The sequence below is a fragment of the Scardinius erythrophthalmus genome (assembly GCF_964197995.2).
Source record: "Scardinius erythrophthalmus genome assembly, chromosome: 19".
NCBI lineage: Eukaryota > Metazoa > Chordata > Actinopteri > Cypriniformes > Leuciscidae > Scardinius > Scardinius erythrophthalmus.
In genome coordinates, this window is record NC_138239.1 from 11,668,196 (window position 1) to 11,690,465 (window position 22,270).

A 22,270-nucleotide genomic window follows, 5' to 3' on the forward strand; every position below is an offset into this window, starting at 1 on the left:
AGATCCATATATGGCTCTCATACCATCTGCTATGACCCAGAGCACGTGTTTGGCAGAGCCCTTTGGAAGCAGTATGGTGCCATTCATCTCTCTACAGAGCACTGCATTCAGGAAGACAAACACGAACAGAAAAGTAGCCATTCAGATGTGTATAGCAGCAAGGGATTAGAAATCATAACACATAAACACAAATCATATGTGGTGTATTAACTATGGTCATCAGGTTTGCTCAAAGCCCGGTTTCAGATGTCACTAATTATAAAGACAAACATGATTAATATGGATATTAAGGAAGCAGAATTTCTTTGAGTCTTTATTTGTGTTCTGGTGTTTTTTTAAAAGTGTTATTTTCAGCAAGTCGTCGGTTGTTTATATGGACTTTTGAATGAGAGTTTACTGGTTCACCCGGCGGCTATTCATTTAAATTCTGAAATAAAAGAATGTTTTTAAAAAATGGGTGGGTGGAGTTAAATTTGAATGGATAGGGATGACCAATCAGAGGCCGGTATGTTCTTACGGTTATGCCAAACGCGCCAATGACGACGCTGCATTCAGTCAGCAACAATTTTTGAACCTTTTTTTGAATTTTCCACTTTAGTAACTGAAGAAGGACACAAGGGAAGAACCTACAGAGAGTAACCGTAAGGGGTTCTTTCTTTATTTCTGGTAAGATAATATATTTTTGTAGCATGTAGTATTTCATTGTTGGGAGTGGAATGTTAAAAGCCGTTATAACGTAATTTTATGTCTTATAACCATCCGCGTGCCATACTAGCCGACTCATATATGAAACATTTTTTTCACAACTTTACGTTAACGTTACCTGCCTTAAGATTTAAACACATATATGCCATTTTTATTTTTGGTTTTTATAAAAAATATAACATTAAATAAACCTAAAACCACCTCCGATCATAACTAAGTTAGCCTAACATTAAGTTACTTGCAATATATTTACCGAAATCTAAATATTTATTATTTTAAAGAAACTAATAGGGTGAAGACGTTATATTTATTACATAACGTTGCACCTCTTATGTCTCACAGCTGTGTCCCTAAAATATTAGTGAAATTAGGTAATATTAAACTCGGTTTTCATCCTGGAGGTCCTCTTTCTATATTTCACTTCATATGAGTCTAAAAATGTTACACGTGTCCTGATGTACTTGTAAACACCTTTGACATGTAAAATCTAATATAATCCCTCATTTTAAGTAGATCCTTCAGCATTTAATACATGTGTGAAATGCAAAATATTATTATTTTGTGAACAGTAATTTGTCAACATCGTAATTTATTCTGTCAGACTGGTGACTGCAGTTGATGAAGCTGAAAATAAGTTTGAAACCATCCATTCATTAAGTGAAGTCAATTCAAGATTTGCCAATATTTATAATAAATGTGAGATTTTTTATTTATTTTTTATCCGACAGTTTAATAATTAATGTTGAATTATTTATATTATTGTTTACAATCAATTGTGCCAATATGTAGCCTGGTTTATCTCAATGTTAGGTTATGCATATAATTATGTAATATTTCATCTTGACCGGGAGTTTTATAAAACAAATGTTGCTCATTGTATTCTTCAGAGCATGCCAGTTTTTCTTTGAGGAGCAACACAGCATCTTCAGTAAGTATGAGCTGGGCTGTAGAAGAGTGGAAGGATGGCCTTCCTGCAAAGGCCTTACAAAAGATCCAAGAGATTGAAGGGCAGCTTGACAAGTTAAAGAAGGAAAGACAACAGAAACAGTTTCAGATGGATTCCCTTGAAGCAACTTTACAGAAACAGAGACAAAAGGTCAGTTACCTGAGAAGTTTCAGAGTAGATTTCCTCAGATTTTAGCAGATTTAAATATCTCCATTATTTGTGTATTGTATTTCCCTACAGATGGACAGTGAGAAAAGTGAAGCGTCTGCCCTTAAGAGGGAGAACCAGTCTTTGGTAGAGTCTTGTGAAAGTCTGGAAAAGACTAGACAGAAACTTGCACATGACATCCAAACGAAGGAGCAACAGGTGAATTATCTGGAGGGGCAACTAAACTTGTGCAAGAAGCAGACTGATAGACTAGAGCAAGAGGTCAAAAAGTAAGTGGACTGTTTAATACTTTAGCCCTATTTGAACATGATAAGTATTACCTGGTGACCTCTAGTCATTTGTAATAATTGCGGAGGTTGTCTGTGATCTTAATCCTGTGTGAATCGGCCATGTCTGTAATTTGTAAAGTAAAAATTCCCCCACAAATGACCTACCATATTTCGCCGAACACAGAGGTCCTGTGATAATCTTAGTCCCGTGCGAATCGGCATCTCTGTGATTTGGCGGGGTCGTTTATAATTTTTCGCTATACACCATACAACTATACAATTTGCAGAAAGAGAAAGCTGAAAACCATCAGAAGAGCAAAAACAAAAACAATGTTTAGATGGAGATGAATTACATGTATAGCAGCATGCGGTAAGGAACACTCTTCTGTTTATAATAAAACATACAGCTAGACCTATAATAATAAGTTATTTCCAAGCAATAGCCTATTGACATCATATCCAGGAGATAAGTCTTGTAAATTTGAGTAAAATCATAGGCTTCGCCTATCCCGTGCGAATGCACCACACGAAATTCAGATGTGGGGGGGTAATTTCTAAATCACGAGAGGTCCCCAGATAATACTAATCCAGTGCAAATAGGACTTTTGTTGTGAGTTGTGACAAAGTTAACAATATAATATCATTATTATTTTTAAATGTGTAACTAACTTTTATATAATATTATTATATAGCCTAATATGTATAAAAACTTTATGTAAGAACATATTCTAAACTAGCCAAAAATGGCTCGTCTTGGGCTTGGCTTAATTTTTAATTTGATTTTATTCAGGTATAAGCATGAATTGGAACGATCCCAAACTTCACATTCTTCAGAAATCCAGCAGTTGAGTACACCGCAGAAAACTTTTGCAACCCCTGCAACACCTAATCATTGGCAACAAGGTAAGATATGAATTGTATTGAAAATAAAAATGCAATTCAGAATGAATGCAACATACTTAAACATTATAATATTGCATCTTCAGACTCAAAAATAAGTGACCTACAGGAAAAGTACAATCGAGAGGTTGAGGAGCGGAAAAGGTTGGAAGCTGAAATCAAAGTCATGCATGTAAAAGTAAGTAAAATACATACAATTTTGGTGAAAAGAGCCTTGTAGCTAGATGATATATTAAATGAAAATTACGTAATTTACTCACCCTCATGTCGTTCCCAACCCATAAGACTTTTCTTCATCTTCGGAACACAAATTAAGATATTATAATGAAATCTGGGAGATTTTTGTCCCAGATTTGACAGTCTGCGTAACTACCACTTTAATGCTTATAAAAATTACATAAACTAATCCATTTGAATTGAGCGGTTTAGTCCAAATTTTCTGAAGAGAATTGCATGATCACTTTATGATGAACAGATTTAATTTAGGCGTTTATTCACATATAAACATTAATCAATGCACACATTGGATATGGTAAACTGAAGCTCAAGCATGTTTGCTTGACATGCAAAAATCAACGAGGTTCACTCTTGTGTGTTACACAGCATGTTTGAGCCTCCACAAGAACCAATGAGGTTTATTCTCCTGTGTTATGCAGCATGTTTGAGCCTTCACAAGAACCAATGAGGTTTGTTCTCGCATTAAGCAGGTTCGGTTGAGCATTTGTTTGTGGTCGCTGATCAATGTTTATTTCAGCTCCAGACTAACTTTTTTCACCTCCGTCCTGAAAAACAATTTGAACCGTCCTAAAGTGAATGTCAGCCGTCCCAAATAAACATGTTGTTTCTGTACTTCTGTTATTATCATCTACAGTTGTTAGTCACATAATAAAAACACCATTAAAATGTTTATTATATTGTTATTATCATCTACAGTTGTTAGTCACATAATAAAGACATCATTAAAATGTTTATTACATATATATTATTATATTTATTTTGCTCCATTCAAAGTAGTTATCTGTAAACAGGTAAAAAACAGATTTAATAAAAAATAACAGGAGTTAAATGCTTTTTTGTATTCATGCAGAACAAATCTTTTTTTTTTTTTTTTTTTTTTTACATATACGAAAATTAAGAGAAAAATACATACAGCTCAAAACGTTTTTGAGTTGGTTGGATTAAACAATAACAAATAAATACTGGTGACTACATATCTCAAATATATCATCATTCTTTATTCTTTCAAGCAGCAGACATATTTATTTATTTGTATGAATTAAATATAATGAATCCTTATTAAAGCTATTAACGAGCAGCAGTGAATGCTTTTCTCTTTTTTTTTGTTGCTTGATCAATATTAAGGACACAGACCGCATTAGGTTTATTACCCACTGTCACTTTAAGACATCGGATCATGTCCAATGACATCTGACTCTTGACTCACCAATGACTCTTTTTTTGCGTTGTCACTCTTATTCAGATCTATATGTCTGCTCTACTCATTCTCCCAGACGTTTACATTTTTTAACGTTTTATGAGACACGCAGCGCATGTCAACCCGTGTGCCGCTGGGTAGATCAGCACGTTACAGTACAAATGTGCGCATCGACCACAAACGCAGGACATCAGTTCTGACTGGATCGCTTCCCAAATCGTCACTATCTAACATTTTTGTCTAGTTTTTATTCGTTGACGAAAATGTCAATAGATTTTCGTCATAGTTTTTGTCATTCAAAACTAGTTTTTATTTAGTTATCGTCTCATTTTCGTCTGTGAAAATAAGCCATGTGATAGATGTACCGCGAAACAAGTCTCAGGGTGAGTAGTTGGTCAGTGATAGTAACTATAGTAACAGCATGAGAAGACGCGCTCCGTTGTAGTCAGCGCTTGGTCGGTTAATTTTGCCATTTTCTAAGCAAGTTACCCTAATAGGCTAGTAATAAATGAACACACATACAAAAATGTATTTCGTCCTGTAGGCGTCCTGGAGAATATTTCTGTTCGTCCTAAACACATTTTCTATCGTCCCCAGGACGATAGGACGCTGTTAGTCTCGAGCCCTGTTACATTTAATCTGTTCATTATAAAGCGAAAATTTGGACCGCTTTAAGCATATGGATTAGTTTTACAGACTCTTTATTAACTTAGAAATAAGATGTTATTGTTCCGAAGATGAACAAAAGCCTTACTGTTTTGACATCTCATAAATGATGACAAAATTTCTGTTTTTGGGAAAACTAACCCTTTAATTTACTAAATGGTAATAATCCATCTCTCTTTTGTAACACCTGAAGCTTCTGAACCAGTCTACAGTGAGCCATAAAGACATTGCAAGACAGCAGACAGGGTCATCAATTTTCCCTTGGCAGCAAGACCAAAAAATACACAGTCATCAGTCTCAGACTGTGATGGAGACACCATCTAGGAGAAGAAACGGACCCTCTGGGATGTCATGGTCTTGTGATGACACACCAGTAAAGCCACAGCAGCAGTTCACATCAGGCACTCAAAGTGACACAGCTGGATCACAGCAGATGGAACAGCTTAAGAATATAAATCAAGGTTGGTCTGACCTTACAGATGGATTTTATTTTTTTATTACGTAATTGAGAATATGCTTTTGAATACAGCACTGCAGTGATAATCTTCATATGCCTTGAAGGTAACACATTTTGTTGCTGTTTTTTTGCTTTCTTATACTGATCAGATCTGAGGTCCAGGGTTTCTGAGTTAGAGCTCCGTCTTCAGGCTCAAGAGAAGGATATGAAGAATCAGATCAATAAATTCAGTGAAATTCAAACTCAACTGGAAATGGCCAGGAAAGATCTGGCAGACAAGGACAAACTCCTGAGCAAGTCCAGAGATGAACTCACAAAGACTACAGGCCAGTATGAGCAGTCAGTTTCTAAGGTAATGTAGATCTGTTTAAAAATCATACTACTGCATATTATATAAGTTATATAACATAAATGATCTTATATACAGTGGCCCCAGAAAATTATTAAAATATATAAATTTAATTATAGCAAGTAACATTTATTTTAAAGCTAACACAAGCAAACTTTCAAGAAAATCAATGCAAAAAATTTAACTATTTTGCTTCAAAAGTGTGCTTGTTTCTTTAAAATAATTGCCACTTTACTTTATATTTTATCATGATTATATGTTATGTATAATTTATGAAGATATTAAAACATTAAGTGTCGTCTATATGTATTTTCATGTTGCAGTCATTTGGTTGAGGGGAGGGGGGCGGGGTTCATTGTTTAGAAACACAAAATTTCTAAACAATGAGTTATCATGTGAATGTAGTAGTTCATCTTTGGTTGATTTTGGCTCCTCAGTGTTCTTCAGTTGAAATGAAGCTGAAGCAGGTAACAGAGGAGATGAACTGTCAGAGACATAATGCTGAAAGCGTGCATAGATCTCTGGAGCAGAAAATCAAAGACCAGGAGAGAGCGAGTCAGAAGGTCTTGTCTCCTTACTGTCAAATATAATTTAATGTTTTTTTATATATATATATTTCTGAATATTGGATGAGCTGAAATTTACAAATGTTTGTCTTCTCACTCATTTCAGGAACTTGCACAACTTCAAAGCTCCCATCAAGCTCTTGAGCAGCAATTTAACCAAGTAAAAAATAAAACGAGTATGGAGATCCAGCAAGCCAAAAAAGACTACAATGTTGTGCAATCAGATATGGATAAGGTCATTTGAAAATTTAACTATGAATATTGTTTTATAAATGTTATAAATATCACATTTCTGTTCAGTATATTTTCTTTTTTAATTAGTTTCTTTTCAATTTCTCTATACACATTTGGCTAAGTTAATTACAACAGAATGCCATTGGTTTTAAAGGTAACTGCTCTAAAGAATCGACTGGAGAAAGATTTGGAAGAGCAGAAACAGAAACTTCTCAGGTCTGAGCAGGGGTTACAGGCCAGTCAAGTGAAGGAGGCAGAGTTGAAGAAGAAATTTGATGTAAGTTCTTTGTGTATCTGTTAAAGAAAAGCTATTAGTTGGCTTGTTTTAATTTAATAATAATAGATTTTACTTTATGGAGTATGTGGACTAAAGTTTGTAGTACAAAAGCATGTAAATGACTTGTTTCTGCTTAACTTAGGAGATGCAGAGAGAGAAGAACACTCTCAGTTGTCAGTTAGACCAAGGAATGAAGAGGGTCAAACAACTTGAAGAGGAAAAACAAAATATTGAGCAAAACCTTGCCAAAAGTCGTACGATGGTGGATGATTTAAAAAGTATGTTTTGAAAGTGTAATAAATCTCATTGGTACATTTTCAATATTACAAAACATTTTAGAAAAAATTCAAGGAAAATCTAAAGTAATTCTTTATCTAATAATTTTTACTCATTACCTTCAGTGAAAACACAAACCCAGAGTGAAGAACTGACTGAGCTTCGCAAAAAAATGGAACGTCAAAGTGCATCATCATCTCAAGAATTGGAAAATGCCATGAAAACTTTGGCTGAAACAGAAGCAAAGAATATGAAGACTCAGGCTGAGTTGCAAAAACTAGTTCATGAAGTTGAACTCAAAGTTAATAAGATTTGTGCTGTGGAGAAAGAAAATGAAGACCTCAAAATGACCTCAAACTCCTGTCAGAAAGAAGTTGCTGAAATGAAGAAAGAGTATGAAGCTCTTCTGGAGTGGAAAAACGAAAAGGAACAGTTGATTAACAACACCGAATCCAACCGTGAGGAAATGCTGAGTAAAATTGCAGATCTGGAGAAAGACAAGGCCAAACTCAGTGATGCTCATGATGGCTTTCAGAAAAAGATGCAAGATTTAGAAAATGAGAAGATTTGCCTATCTGGTCAGATTGATTCACTCAAAGGTGAACTGCTTGTAAAATGTGTGGAGCTGGAGGAAAAGGGTAGAGTGTATGAGGAGCTTCAACAGCAGTTTAGTGAGACAAATCAAAAACATAATAAGGAGATGGACAATTTGAAGCAACAAATCACTCTAATGCAGGAGCAGGTGAGCGAGCTTGAAACTAAACTGCATCAAGAAACAAGTAAGGTTGAAGGAATGGAGCAGGCCCATGGTCAGCTCCTTGAAGAATATGATAGTGCTTGTGACCTGGCTAAATCAAAAGACTCCATTATTGAAATGAACAGAACTGAGATTGAGCATCTTCAGGAATCATTTGCCTTGCGAGAGCAGGAGCTAGATAAATTCAAAGAAGAGAAAGACATGTTGGCTAAAGAATGTGAAGTCCGCCTTGCACAAAACAAAGAGTTAGAACAAGAAAAACTCGATGTGGAAACATCTCTGCAGGATGTTCTTGAGAATATTGCCTCCTTAGAATCAGACCTAAAGTCTCAAAAAGATTTAAATGCAGATATTCAGGAAAAATATGATGATCTTTCTAAAGTCAAAGAAGATCTAGTAGAGAAAGTGTCTTTGGTGGAAAAGAGGGAAAAAGAGCTTATTCATGAAGTTGAATCAATGTTACAAAAGAATAAGTCTCTTGAAGAGCAGTTTAATTGTCTTCTTTCTGAAGCAGAAGAAACAAGAAGTTCCTTAGAAACAGTAAAGGAGCTACAAGTTCAGACCGCCACTGAGTTGGAAAATCAGAAGACAATAGCTGAAAATCTTGCAAAAGAAATAGATGAAGAAAGAAGGAAAGCATCAAGCATGGAGCAGGATAATGCACAACTCAAAGTAAAACAAGAAGAGCTTGAAAATAAAGCAAATGATCTATCTGAGAAGTATGAAAGCCTTCAAAAGCTCAATGATGTTGTTTGCCAAGAGAAAGAAGAACATCTTAAACAGCTTTCCATAATGACGGAAGCACTTGCTGAAAAAGATGTCATGGCAGATAAGATTGTTTTAATACAAAGTGAGCTTGAGGCCTCAAATCATTTGTCAGCCACACTAAAGAATTCACTAGAAAGTCTTCAGAAACAGTTTGACTCTACTGTAGAGCTGAATTTATGTCTGGAAAAAAACTTACTGGACAGATCTGAAGAAAAAGCTTTATTAGAGACAAGTATCAAGGAGCTCACTGAGAGACATAACAGGGAATCTGAAGTTTATGTCTCTGAAAAGGAAACTCATTTTAAAAAACAAAATAGTTTAGAGGAGCGCATCAGTGTTCTTGAGGCAGAGTTACAGAGCAAATGTTTGGAGGTCAGAAATGCTTCAGAAAAACTGAAGGAGGCTGCCCTCGAAAAGGAAAAGCTGAAGCAAGATCTTGACTTATCAAAGAACCAACATAAGGAGGACACTGATTCCTATCAGAAAGTTGCAAAGGAACTTGAAGACTTGAAACAAAATGCATTTCCTCATGAGCAGGAGATAGAAAGTCTCAGAGCTGCTTTGACCATTCTGAAAAGCCAAGAAGCCACACAATCCTGTGAGATTGAATCCTTGAGAAACAAACTTCAGGAAGCTCAGTCTGAGAAAGCTAAAGCATTAGAGACATTGAATGAAAAAAAGATTAACGTGAGCAAAATTGAAGTACAGCTTGAAATGTTGCAGATGGATCTTGAAGATAATGAAACACAGGTAGAGGAGTTGCAAGGCAACATCAGTGTTCTTGAAGCAAAGTTAAGTGATAGTGAGGCTCAGAGGTCTACCCTACAAGCAGAGCTTGAGTCTGTCAAAGATGACTATAAAAAGAGTGTCCTTGAAGTGTCCCTGCTATCTGCATGTTTGGAGGAAACACAAAAGGAACAACAATCTAGTTCTGCATTAGTCAAAGAGTTGGAGTCTCTCCATGTAACCCATGAAAATCTTAAAGTTTCCCTAGAGCAAGAGAATTGCAAGCAGACAAACCTTGAAGCAATGTACAACAATCTTATGGAACAAAAACTAAAGTTGGAAGCTGATATCCAGGTATTGAAAGCAGATGCTCAGAATTCCCAAGAGCAAGCGGATAAATTAAAGAAGGCACATGATTATCTGCTGTCTCAGATAGTTGAACAGCAAACTCGCATGGAACAGCTTCTATCTGAGAAGAATCTTGATGCAGAGGGTTACTCTGATGCAGACACAATGAATAAAGAGCAAACCGCATATGAGAATGACCAAGATATTTCCGAAATGGCATTTGCCAATACATCTATATTGCCCTTTGAAGAAGATACTGCTGTTCTGAGTATTTCATCACCTGGAGAGCAGCTTAATACACAAGAAGAGGCCCAAACATCCTTGTCATCAGATGAGGATATCAAACAGTTACCACTGAAGGAGCTAATGCAAAATCAATCCAGGGAGCTTGAGGAGATATCTCATGTTCTTAAGGAGAATGTCAGAACCATGGAGGAGCAAACTAGGGTTCAAATAGATCAAATCAAATTACAGCATGCTAAAGAGCTCCAGAGCATGGAGGAGCAAATGCTCAATATCAAAAATGAGTTGGAGGCCAAACTCCGAGAAGAAAAACAACACGCAGAGAACTTGTCCTCACAACTGGAAACAATGCAGCAACTGCAGGAATTGGACCTTGCATCCTCCTCCTTGCTGGCTACTGAAACTTCACAGGTAACCTATGTATTTCACAATTTAATGTCAGATGTTTTGAATTCAGATATTATGCATTATATCAGTTAAAGTGCTGACTTAAAGGTGTATTTCACTTGTGAAATAAATTAATCATGACTTTGACCTGTACATTTTTGCAATTGCGTCAGTGAACTGAAAATTTCCTTTTGCGTGATGTTACATTCAGGCCGCCCGTATGACATAAATGAGAAAATTACAGAGTGCAGCTTAAATCATTGCATTTAAACAAAGTGTAACTGGGTGAAACATAGGTTTAAAGCTCTGCTGATATCACAAAGCTATTTGATTTCATTTCTCTTGATTTGTATTCATAACTTCTTTTTTTTCTTCTTTTTTTTTCTTTTTTTTTTCATCTTGATCAGGAAATGACATCCAAAGCACAGAAGAACATAATCCATCATCCTGAAGAGTCAGACTCCACTCCAGATATTAGCCAGGAAAGTGAAAAAATACTTGTGGAACTTGAAGCACTTAAGGAATCTCTAAGGACACGCGAAAAGGAGGTTCAACATTTGCAATCCCAGTTTGAAGTCTTGGAATCTGAAATGGCAATTAGAAAACATTTGTGCTCTGACTTGGAGGGCAAAGTTCGTGAAATGGAAATAGAAAAGACAAACAGCACAGACAAATTGATGTCTGTCACTCAAGAAAACCAGAAACTGAGCAACCACATTGGAGAGTTGATAGAAGAGATCAATTCATTGAAACTACAGCTACAGACCTCCAAATGCCAGCTCTCAGATGTTATGGAGATGATGGAAAACTTTGAGATGGCAAAAGGTGAGTGGGATGAGAGATATTTCCAGATTGAGAGTGAACTAAAAAGAGTACGTTCTGAAAAGGCCAATTTAGAAAAGCACATCCTTTCCATGGAAGCTGACATAGAGGAGATACAAGAACAGAAACAAAGGCAAGCAGTAGAGCTTGATGCAGCTAGGAGGACAAATTACAGCCTTGAACAACAACTTAATACAACTATGGCAGAAGGTGGGCGACTTAAAGAAGAGCTTATTTTGTGTACTGATGTAAGGGAAAGTGAAAACCACTCCTTAATGAAGTTGAAAGAAAAGGCTGAGCTTCTGGAGAAGAGAGAGAGCAATACACGAGAACTTATAAAAGAACTAGAAGAGGACATTAGGGCAGGGAAAAGACAAATCGAGGCTGCATCTAACCAAATTGATGTCCTGAGGAAAGAAAAAGAGCAACTAATTCAACAGTCTCAAAACCTTGAGAATACAGTGGCTCTTTTGAATGAAGGCAATACAAATTTGTTCAGGGAATTAAACAGTTTAAAGAACAATGAGAATTTTGCTTCAAGAGAGTCTGAAAACATGTCTTCCAAAATCCAATCACTTGAGAATGAGAACATCAGGCTGTCCCAGTCCCTTGAATCGTCTCTCTTGGAGAAAGGTGAAATAGCCTCCAGGTTGATTTCGACTCAGGAGGAAGTAGCTCAGATGAGACAGGGCATTGAAAAACTGAAGGTACGAATTGAATCTGACGAACGGAAAAAGAACCACATGAGTCAGCTGCTCAAAGCTGCACAGAGGAAGGCAGATGTTCTTCAGGACAACATTGAAAAGCTTGAGAGAGAAAAAGAACTTTCTGACCAGAATCTGGAGGACGCCATTCTTCAAGCAGAGAGTGCCAAAGCCGAGCTTGAGGAAATACAGGCTGAAACGCAAGAGCTTACCAAGAAAATCGAAGAGATGGTCACTGAGCTAAAGGATCTCAAGGAGGAGAAGTATAAACTTGAGCAAGAACTTGAGCAAAAGAACAGCCTAATTGATGAATTGCAGTTATCCAATCAAGCAGCTTCTGAAAAGCTTAAATCTGTGGAAGAGGCAACAGTGAATCAGCAACAAATGATCACAGACTTCCAATTTAAAGTGGGTGCCATGGAGGAGGAACTTCAACTCTGTCGAACAGAAGTAGAATCGAAAGAACTGATCGCACAGGATTTGACCTCTCAGTTGCTGTCTTTGCAATCTGAAAACGAAGAGTTTGCCCAAAGAGTTCTCGAATATGAAAGGTGTCAGGCAGAGCTTTGTTCAACGAACCAGTCAGTCTTGAAGAACTTTGAAAACAGGCAGCAGGAGCTTCGCAAAGAAAATGCCCGACTTCAGTCACAAATAGATAAGCTGCAGGCGCTATCTTCAATTCAGGTTGAGCGAGATGAATTGCAAAAGGACAAGGTCGAGTTACAGTGTACTGTTGCACAGTTGGAGGAGAAGACGCATATGCAGTCTTCCAAGATAGAGGTCATGCAGAAAAGTGTCACTTCTCTAGAGAACAGTGTCCAACAGCTAGAGAGCCAACTTGATGCTATGAAGCTCATGAACTCCGAACTAACAGAAAAGGTACTTTGCATTACCTTTAGCAGTTTCTTTTTTCTCCTTGTTCTCATTTCACATATTAATTTATTTGCATTCACTTTCAGTTAAATGCACTACATGAGAGCAGTTTGCACCTCCATACGCAACATCAGCAAGAACTGTGTGAGGCAAGGGAAAAGCATAATATATTGGAGATTAATCATAATCAATTGACTTGTCAACTGCAGGAGTCTCAAAAACAAATCGAAACATACAAGGTAAGAATTTGTCCTTCACCATGTTTTACACTGGCTTCATTGATGTTTAGTCTCTGCTTACACTACACACATTTTCATTGCACCTTTCAGCTTGGCTTGGAAGCATTGACGATAGAGAAAGATGGCCTGCAGAAAAATGTATCTGATATTCAAGAAAGTCATGATGTTCAGATGAAGGAAAATAACAGGAGGCATGAGGAGAACCTGAAACATGTACAGCAGCAGGTGGGTAGATGTAATATTGTAACAATGTGTTGTTGTTTTTTTAATAAAGGTAGTGCTGTGCATTCTAGCATAGTGTTATGATAACAATGCATTTTTTATTTATTTTTTATTTTTTTCATTTATTCAGCAAGTAGTCAAGGACGCAAAATACTTTATCATCATTACAAAAAAAGTTTTATTTTAAATAAATCATGTTCTTTTATTCTTTTTATCAAAGAATCCTGAAAAAAATTATCACTTTTTTTTTTTTTTTTTTTTTTTTTGCAAAAAAAAATATTAAGTGCTAATTTCAGCTGTTATAATTAAAAATGTTTCTTGAGCACCAAATCATCAATTAAAATAAATTCTGAAGAATCATTTGGTATTGAAGACTGAATAATGGAGTAAAATTCAGCTTTGCCATCACAGGAAGACATTTTATTTTATAATTTGAATTAACTGTTTTATATTTTAATTTTAAAATATTTTTTATTTTAAATTGTAATAATATTTCACAATACTGTTTTTAAAATATATATTTTTTTATCGAGTTCAGTAAAAAACATTTTTTTGTTATGCTCTACAGCATGAGATGGACATTAATAAACTGAAGGAAGAAATGATGATGTTTGAAGAAAAGGCTGCACAGTATCTCTCTGACCTCAATAGCTTCAAGTCTCAAAATTCAGATGTGGAGTCTGCCTTAAAGGAATTACAAAATAAATTGGCATATTGTGAAAATGAAAAGGTATTGGTTTTGTTGTTTTTCTGTTCATTCTTCATTATTTTGGACACAACTGTCATTCTATATTTAGTAAAGTAATTTACTTTTTTATTTATTGGTCTTTGTCCCTGTAGGCAGAGTTTGACTCTAAGGTTGTGCGCTTGTCCAAAGAGAAGGACAGTGCTATGAGTAAGATCAATTTGTGGATGAAGTCATGCAAACAGCTGGAACGTGAGAAGCAAGCACTTCAGGAAGAACTTCAGCAGCAGGGACAACAGATAGCAGCACTGCAGGCCTCACAGAAACAAGGTATAGACACAACTCAAGAGAACATAACACACTAAATAGAAAACTTAACTTGCATAGGACTGTCTCTTTTTTTCTTCTTCTTTTTTTTTTTTTAATCAAGTGATTTCATATCGGCCAAATTTAAAATTTGTCCATCTCGTTTTAAACTGACATAATCAGTTTTTGGATTTGATAAATGTTAAACAAAGAAACATGATGGAAATTCAATAAGATATACTTTGGATTTTGCACTCTGGGCATTTCATTTGTTTTTTAAATAATATATATTGCATAAAAAAATGATATGTTTAATGTAATATATGCTAATGTTATATTAATACAAAACTACTTTCATGTTTAAAATAAAAATAAAAATTCAAAGTACCAGCATATTTACTGGTGATCTCAGACTTTTGGACACAGTATATCAATTTAAAGCATATCAGATAGATGTACAGAGATTCCCTTTTTTGTAAAAAATCGTTTTTACAGCATCTGTCATGTTAACAGGTGATGGCAGCAATGATGGCCTGCAGGAAGAACTACAGGAGCTGAAGGAAGCTCTGGAGGAAAAGAGCCTTGAGGCGGACAACAGCATGGACCGATACTGCAGCCTCATGGTCAAAGTTCACAAGCTGGAAGAGACTAATGAAAGCCTCAAGAACCAGCTCAAGCAGATGAGCACCCAGACAAAGACACCCAAGAGCAGGAGGTCCCTGAGGTCTGAGAAGAGTGATGTGGAGAACAATAAGCCAGTGGAAGACACTAAGAGCGTGCCAGCAGGAAAGAGACAGAGAGCCGCAGATGACACCCCCAGCAAAGCACAGGAAGCCCTGCACAGTATCACCAAAAGACTGAAAGCTGCGGCTGCCACACCTAAAGCCACACAAGACGATGAGGATTACAGACCGGAGGGTTTGCCTGAACTTGTTCAGAAAGGTGAGAGGTTATCACAATTTGTTATACGTCGTCATGGCACAGCCTTCACATTCATATGTGAGTTGTGATCAATCAAACTTTCACAATTGAAGGAACAAGTGAAGTCATTGATCAACATCACTTCTTTCTGCACAGGTTTTGCAGATATTCCAATTGGAGAGATGAGCCCATTCATCATTCGCAGAACTGCAGTGCAGCGCTGCAGCCCTCGTCTGGCCGTCCGAACAACTGCGGCTCAGCAGAGCTCCGTTTTAGCAGAACATCCTGCGCAAATCTCCAAACAGACAGCAGAGGGCAGGAAATCAAACACAGTGAGTACAATTACCTGTGTGTATTTCCTGCAACCACAACAACCTACATCTTTCAAAGTAAACTATCTACTCGCAAAATGGTGATGATGATAGTATTGATTCCATGAAAGTTTGTTTGAATCTTTGGTGAAAATATTAAAAACTATATAGGCTATATATATATATATATATATATATATATATATATATATATATATATATATTAACCTTCCATTTGTAACTTGTAAATGGCCAGATCTAATAATTCTACTTAATTGATATTCATTAACAGTTCAGATGGGCTGTTTGTCTCCTACAATTCTATTCTTTATGCCATCAATCAAAGCAGGATTGCAAAAAAAATAATTTCACCCAATGTCAACAGTCAGTAAAATGTTGATACTGAATTAGGGGAAAACTAGGATTTGTTTATTTAAATAACAATACATTAACATTCACTGAATTATATTTACATATAGTCACTTGGTAGATGCATTTATTTAAATCAACTTACACATTTGGAAAAACACAAGTAATTTGTCATAAAGCAGCCAACAGTATTAGCAGTGCAGTTATACCAAATTTTAAGAGTAGACCAAAATAGTTGAATATGTAATATGATATTTTGATAAATGTTCTGTTATTTTAAGAACAAAAATGGGGAATACAAACATGAGAGGTGGTTTATATGTCATTAACTCATTGTGTAGCTGAAAATATTTAGGCATTCCTCAGTCTTTAACCACAGGAGGGCATCATAGACCCTCAGAAAATGTACCTGTAGTCAACTCATGTCGCTCTAAAAGTTACTGACCATGAAAGCATTTCCAGATGAAACTGTGCATGACATTTCAGATTACATGGAAAGCCTTAAGTGCTCTGAGGCATTAAAGCTCTCCTGTCAGCTTTTAACTCCCTCCGTAGCTCTGATCATGTCACCTTACCCCAGGTCACCATTTCCTGGAGATTTTCCCTTTTATTCTTCAAGAATTCAAAGGGAAGTGGAGACCACTTGCTGCAGAGTTATTCTCATGTCCCAGAAATACCCTTCACCAACTTGAATACCTGATTCAAGACATAGGTTATGGAGACAAAAGTTCTGCATTCCTGCTTCCATGTGTCAATTTAAAGGAATGATCCGGGTTCAGTACAAGTTAAGCTAGGTCATTAGCACTTGTGGCATAATATTGATTAACAAATAAAAAATTGACTTGACACTCATTTTGATAAAAAAAAAAAAAGCAAGATTGTGAGTTATAGTGAGGCAATTGCAATCTGTAACAATTATAATAATCACTTTTTATATACTCTAACCTATTTCCTTTGTGTGTCACTGTCATTTTACTATGAAGAAAACGAGAGTATGGATGTGCATGAATTAATAAAGATCTATTTGCTCAAAAATTGGCTTTCATTAGGCCAGTATACCTCTAATATCACGGCCTTATGTCTGCTTTTGCGCCTCTGTGAAACCGCACCGTAAAATGGGCTGATTAGCGCAATACGACGTGCAAAAGTGCTCATTTTGGATTTCGTTAGAGCAGGTCATCTAGTACAAGCTGAATCCAGAATCTTTTTTTATTTTTATTTTTTTATTTATTGAAGCATAAGCCTCACCTTTATATAATATAACACTTTCTACAGTCCTTTATCTATGACTCTGCTAGCAATAAGCGATGTTAGTATTGAATGAAGAAACTCAGCATTTCTCTGCCATCTGTAAGGATGCGTTAAATTCAAAAGTGGTATAATAAAGGGTGTTTTGACCTTGTGAAATATTTTTTTTTAGCAAAAGCCAAATTTTCAGAACTTTTTATGTATCAGTCTTTTTTATGGACTATTGAACTGGGCCGGTCTCTTTATGGACTATTGAACTGGGCAGGTCTCTTTAGTGTCTCAAGTCATTGTGACTGTGACCTTAATTGTCTATCTATATTGTCTAATTATATATTCACACATTCTAGACTTTATTTAAATAATAAATCATGTAATTAATTCCCTCTAAAGATTAGTATACAATTGACAGCCCTAATTAATAGATGACATGACAGAAAAAACAACAACTGAACTTTGAATGAAACAGATGCGAGCCGAGATGAGCAAACCATTAGTCAGCTTCCAGCACAGCCAATTTTCAAGTACTATTCAGCACTGGTTCTTCTCCAGAAAGTACATGCTGGGTATAAGTCAAGGGTTAGGGGAGAACAGAAGATTGATTGATTGCAACATCTTATATTTATACATTTTGCACTTGTCCTCAGCTTGGCATTTCACCCAGAGAGAGTTGCAGTATGAGTTGTTTTGAACATTGATTGATTGATGAACATTGCTGCTCTGCATTCTTGACAGCTCAGCGTTGCTCTCTTCTGACATTATTCATATACTTTCAGGTCCAGGCTCCTAAGGCCATCCAGAGCAGTGCGGCTTTACTATCTCCACTCGCCAACAGTCCACGGGAAAACAGCTGTGGAAGCCCTGTGCAGAAAACTAGCAGGCGCTCTCGCGGCTTCAAGAAGACCCCTGAGAAACAGGAATGGCTCAGCGCTTCTCCAAAACAAAACGACAACTGCCAAGTTCAGTGATTACTGGGATGCCATGCAAATTTGCAGAATGTTTATACACTGGCTTTTTAGCTATGTAAATATTGAAGAAGCCATATCTATATTTGTTTTTTATAATATTTTCTATTTCTTGTTTCGTTCATCTCATATTTTCGTTCTTTTTTTACTATTTCAAAACATCTGATGTGTTATCATTAACACAGAATAGCGGTATCGTTTTAGTGTATGTATTTTATTGACCTGATTTCTTATATCCTTTTGTATTTTTATAAATAGAAACATTACAACTAATCACTCCATTTTACCGTATGTCATTGTTTTTTCTGACTGCTTTACTAAACTTCACTCTGCCTTACAAATATGTTTGTTTGTGTACTTCTGTTTTCTGGAAGTGGCCTTTTGGCTGTTTAATCGCACGCAAGAAATATAGCAGATTTTATTGTTAAGCAATGATAAATTCCAGCCCTGAATGCATTAAGCCGTGTAATATGTAAAGATTTATTTGCAGACTGTCTAATACAGTCTATTATTAATGAACACACAACAACAGGGATCTAATTCTTAGTTCAGGTTCTGACTCAATACAGGTCTACTTGGCTCTTAAATCAATACCTTTGTTCTTAAATTCACTCAGAAGATCTCCCCTGAGGTTTGGTTAAGGTCTAGTTGAGAGGATTTGGGAAGAAAAAGAAAAAGCTTATATGATGATACAATGAATGAGTGTTTCATCATGACAACCTTGAAATGTGTTCCCTGAAACACTGCATCCTCATTATTGGTCAGTCCTTTTACTTAAATTATTTGACACCAAAAGCTGTTTTGATGTTGAGTTTATTCTAACAATAATTATTATTTTTAATTTTAGTTTAATGCCTTTTTGCCTTTAATTTATATTTATTTTTAGTTATAATAATCTTAGTTCCTACTTCTATTTAAACTTTAGGAAACATTTCAAATTTCCGTTTTAAGTTTTTCATGTAATGTTTATTTTATGGCAACTTATTTATAACTGTAAAACTAATTTTAGTAGTTTTAGTTAACAGTAACAGCACTGGATATGACGTATTCATGAAGTATCTTGTCGGAAATAAATGTATAATGCCCATTTTTCTCTTGCAGTGCCAAGCAAGAACAAATCCTCTAGTGCATTGAAGTTTCTGCTGGTGTATCACTGCAAAGTAATACATCATGTCATTTCATCTTTTAATCATTTCAGCAAAATGCTACCACATAGGGCTTTTATTACTCCACAGACATGCTTACTATGTAATATGTGTGCATTATTAAGTTGATCCCATGAGGGAAATTGTGGTGTTTTACCAGTCAAGACAAAATTCAACATTAATATATCGTAAATTAAAAATGCGAACACATGTAATTTTAATAATACTAACTTGCACTACCAAAATTGCATGTCACTTCCACAACATCACATTATTATATTAAATTGCACCATTTGCCAGCTGATATTTATAGCTATTTTGAGTTTGAAGAGCTGCCCTTTGGATTAGATCATAGTTCAATATTTCAGGACAGACAGCTTTAATAGAAACATAAATTTGACTGTCCACAGAGACATTTTTAGAATTAGAATGTGGTGCCATATTAAATCCACTTCCTTCTGTGTACAGTGCAATAAAATGTAAGGCGATTCAATCGAATTTAATATCAACAGAAAAATTCTATACACATCTGCGGTTCTGTTTCTGAGTTTTGAATTTTGTTGTTACATATATTACATAGATACAATTTTAAAGGTGTATGTTTATGGAATATCAGATGGTGTATCTTTTTTTTTTTTGTCTAACAAGCACTGTGCATATTAACTATATTACTCACTGATATTGAATTTATAATTTGCATGCTAAAAGCACATGAAAAGATTTCTTTGTATTTCCAAAATCTGAAATCATAATCATATTAAGATGATGCTTTAGTACTGCTGAAGAAAATTCATTTATATGACTGACTACTGACTCTGCTGAAAATGATTTCGATCAAAGTCAAGGACTGTGACTACTGTACACATGCTATCTATTGGGGAATGAAAAATGGACATGTATTAATATTAATATCATCCTTTACAGGAGTATTATCTCATCCGTTTGACGTAAATCCCAGGATGTCCTTCGAAAAAGAGTAGGGGTTTAACCCTGGCATCCTGGCCAAATTTGCCCATTGGCCTCTGTCCATCATGGCCTCCTAATCATCCCAATATACTGACTGGCTTCATCGCTCTGTCTCCTCTCCACCAGTAAGCTGGTGTATGGTGGGCGTTCTGGCACAATATGGCTGCCGTTGCTTTATCCGGATGGGTGCTGTACATTGGTGGTGGTTGAAGAGATTCCCCTTCCATATGTGAAGCGCTCTGAGTACCCAGAAGAGCGCTATATAAATGTAACAAATTATTATAATTGTTATATGCGCATCTACCACAAACGCAGGACATCACATCAGTTCTGACTGCATCTCTTCCCAAATCGTCCCTACCTAACATTTTCGTCTATTTTATTCGTTGACGAAAATGTCAATAGTTTTCATCATAGTTTTTGTCATTCAAAAGTCATTTTTTATTTAGTTATCGAAAATAATAACAAAAATTATTCTGCAACGAAATTAACACTGGTCCAGAAAGACTGTCAGTCTGTACAATAGAGGTGGACATTTTTCATTGACTCTTTATACATTGTTACACAGTTCCGTTTGAGTGAGTCATTGAATCATTCACTTAACCAATTCATTAAAAAAGCTGCTTCACATGCTGTGTTTAAGACCTGTGTTTTATGGCGTTCCCTCTCTAACTTCTCGTTCACTCGGATGTATGTCATTGGGTATATTGCACAAGTGCCCACCACTGGCTGAACCCTTGCTATGGGTTTAAATGGAACGCCCTGAGCCCTGGAATCTGCTCTGGAGCCATGCCATTTAATCTCAGTATAACTCTTCTAAACTGCTTAATTTAAATAACTTAAAGCTGCAAAGTACTTTTCCCTCTGTTTGAATCATAAGGTGTGTGGGTAAATTAGTTGCAAGCACTGCGAGTTCCTGTTGTGCTATCACAATCGGGTTGCATTGTGGTCTATGGATCTGCCTGATGTGTACATATGAGTAGATTCCCCCGAGGGGAAGTGCTTAGGGAAGTTCAGAACTGTATCTAAAAATAGAGTTAAACACAGCCACCATGTGTTCCTCTGCAATGTGGTTCTGCTTTGGCTTTGTTTAGAATGATTCTCATTGGCGGGCAAAAATAGAAAACCTAACAGGCGAGGGTTGAATTACAATTGAAGTGAGCATCCCTTAGTCAGGTTAGACGTCATTGAATTTAAGGCGGATGAAAACGAAGCAGTGGGGAACAGTCTTACAGTCTTTACAATTGCAGGCACTGTTAAGGTCCTCATGTAACTTTGACAATTTAGGAGTTTTGCCTACTAAAAGTTTTTTTTATTTTTTTGATTGACATTTTCATGAGCCGAACAATGTATGTTTTTGAACAACAATACAAACAGCTGAACACACTGTGCTTCTATCTCTCACAGCCTCGTTTATGTTTACGTAGTTGTTGCAAATAAAAGTTTATGAAATATGATTTAAATGCATTCAAAATTAACCACATGGAGGCTACATGGGTCGCATTACCATAAACTGTCAAATTACTTCCTTGAAGTGATAATTGCTTGCCATGTACCCTTCACTAACGGGCTTGTGAAATTGCCCTTTTGTGAAGGTATTCACTTGTTCACTTTTGCTCACTTGTTCACTAGTGTTCTTTTCCAGAAGTGCCCTTCAAGCACACAAAACCCTGTTTGAAATTCGTCCAATATTGTATCTAATATGCAAGTTGCAAAAAAAAAAAAAAAAATCTTGTTGACGAATTTATAAAAGCAATTCCACTCATGTGCATGCTGTTGGTCGACACAGACACACAAAATTACATATTCATGAGTTCACACTTATTTGGCATGCTGTCCGCGAAGAGGGCAACGAGCTCGATATTTGGCCCGAACCCAGAGCCAAACCATTAGCGCTCAGGGTCTTTTATAGTAATGATCTTTCAGCGCTACATCCTCTGATATTTTTATCTAGAGCCAAACGTGCTTCATTAAAGCTCTTTCCTCTCCGTGTGTGTTGCTAAGAAATTATTTTAAGACA

The 22,270-nt window shown here is 36.1% G+C and overlaps 1 protein-coding gene across 1 annotated transcript; it reads left to right on the forward strand.

Moving 5' to 3' along the window:
• The first annotated feature begins 596 nt into the window (after positions 1-596).
• cenpf (centromere protein F) lies at positions 597-18,661 on the forward strand. Its single transcript, XM_081394107.1, has 20 exons — positions 597-666; positions 1,593-1,801; positions 1,892-2,088; positions 2,879-2,991; positions 3,075-3,166; positions 5,283-5,550; positions 5,696-5,898; positions 6,333-6,458; positions 6,568-6,696; positions 6,850-6,972; positions 7,115-7,250; positions 7,374-10,501; positions 10,885-12,882; positions 12,963-13,115; positions 13,206-13,340; positions 13,906-14,067; positions 14,178-14,352; positions 14,842-15,270; positions 15,406-15,581; positions 17,951-18,661. Exons 2-20 carry the CDS (start codon positions 1,640-1,642, stop codon positions 18,140-18,142), a joined length of 8,097 nt encoding a protein of 2,698 aa, XP_081250233.1. The 5' UTR covers positions 597-666; positions 1,593-1,639; the 3' UTR covers positions 18,143-18,661.
• Positions 18,662-22,270: the final 3,609 nt, after the last annotated feature.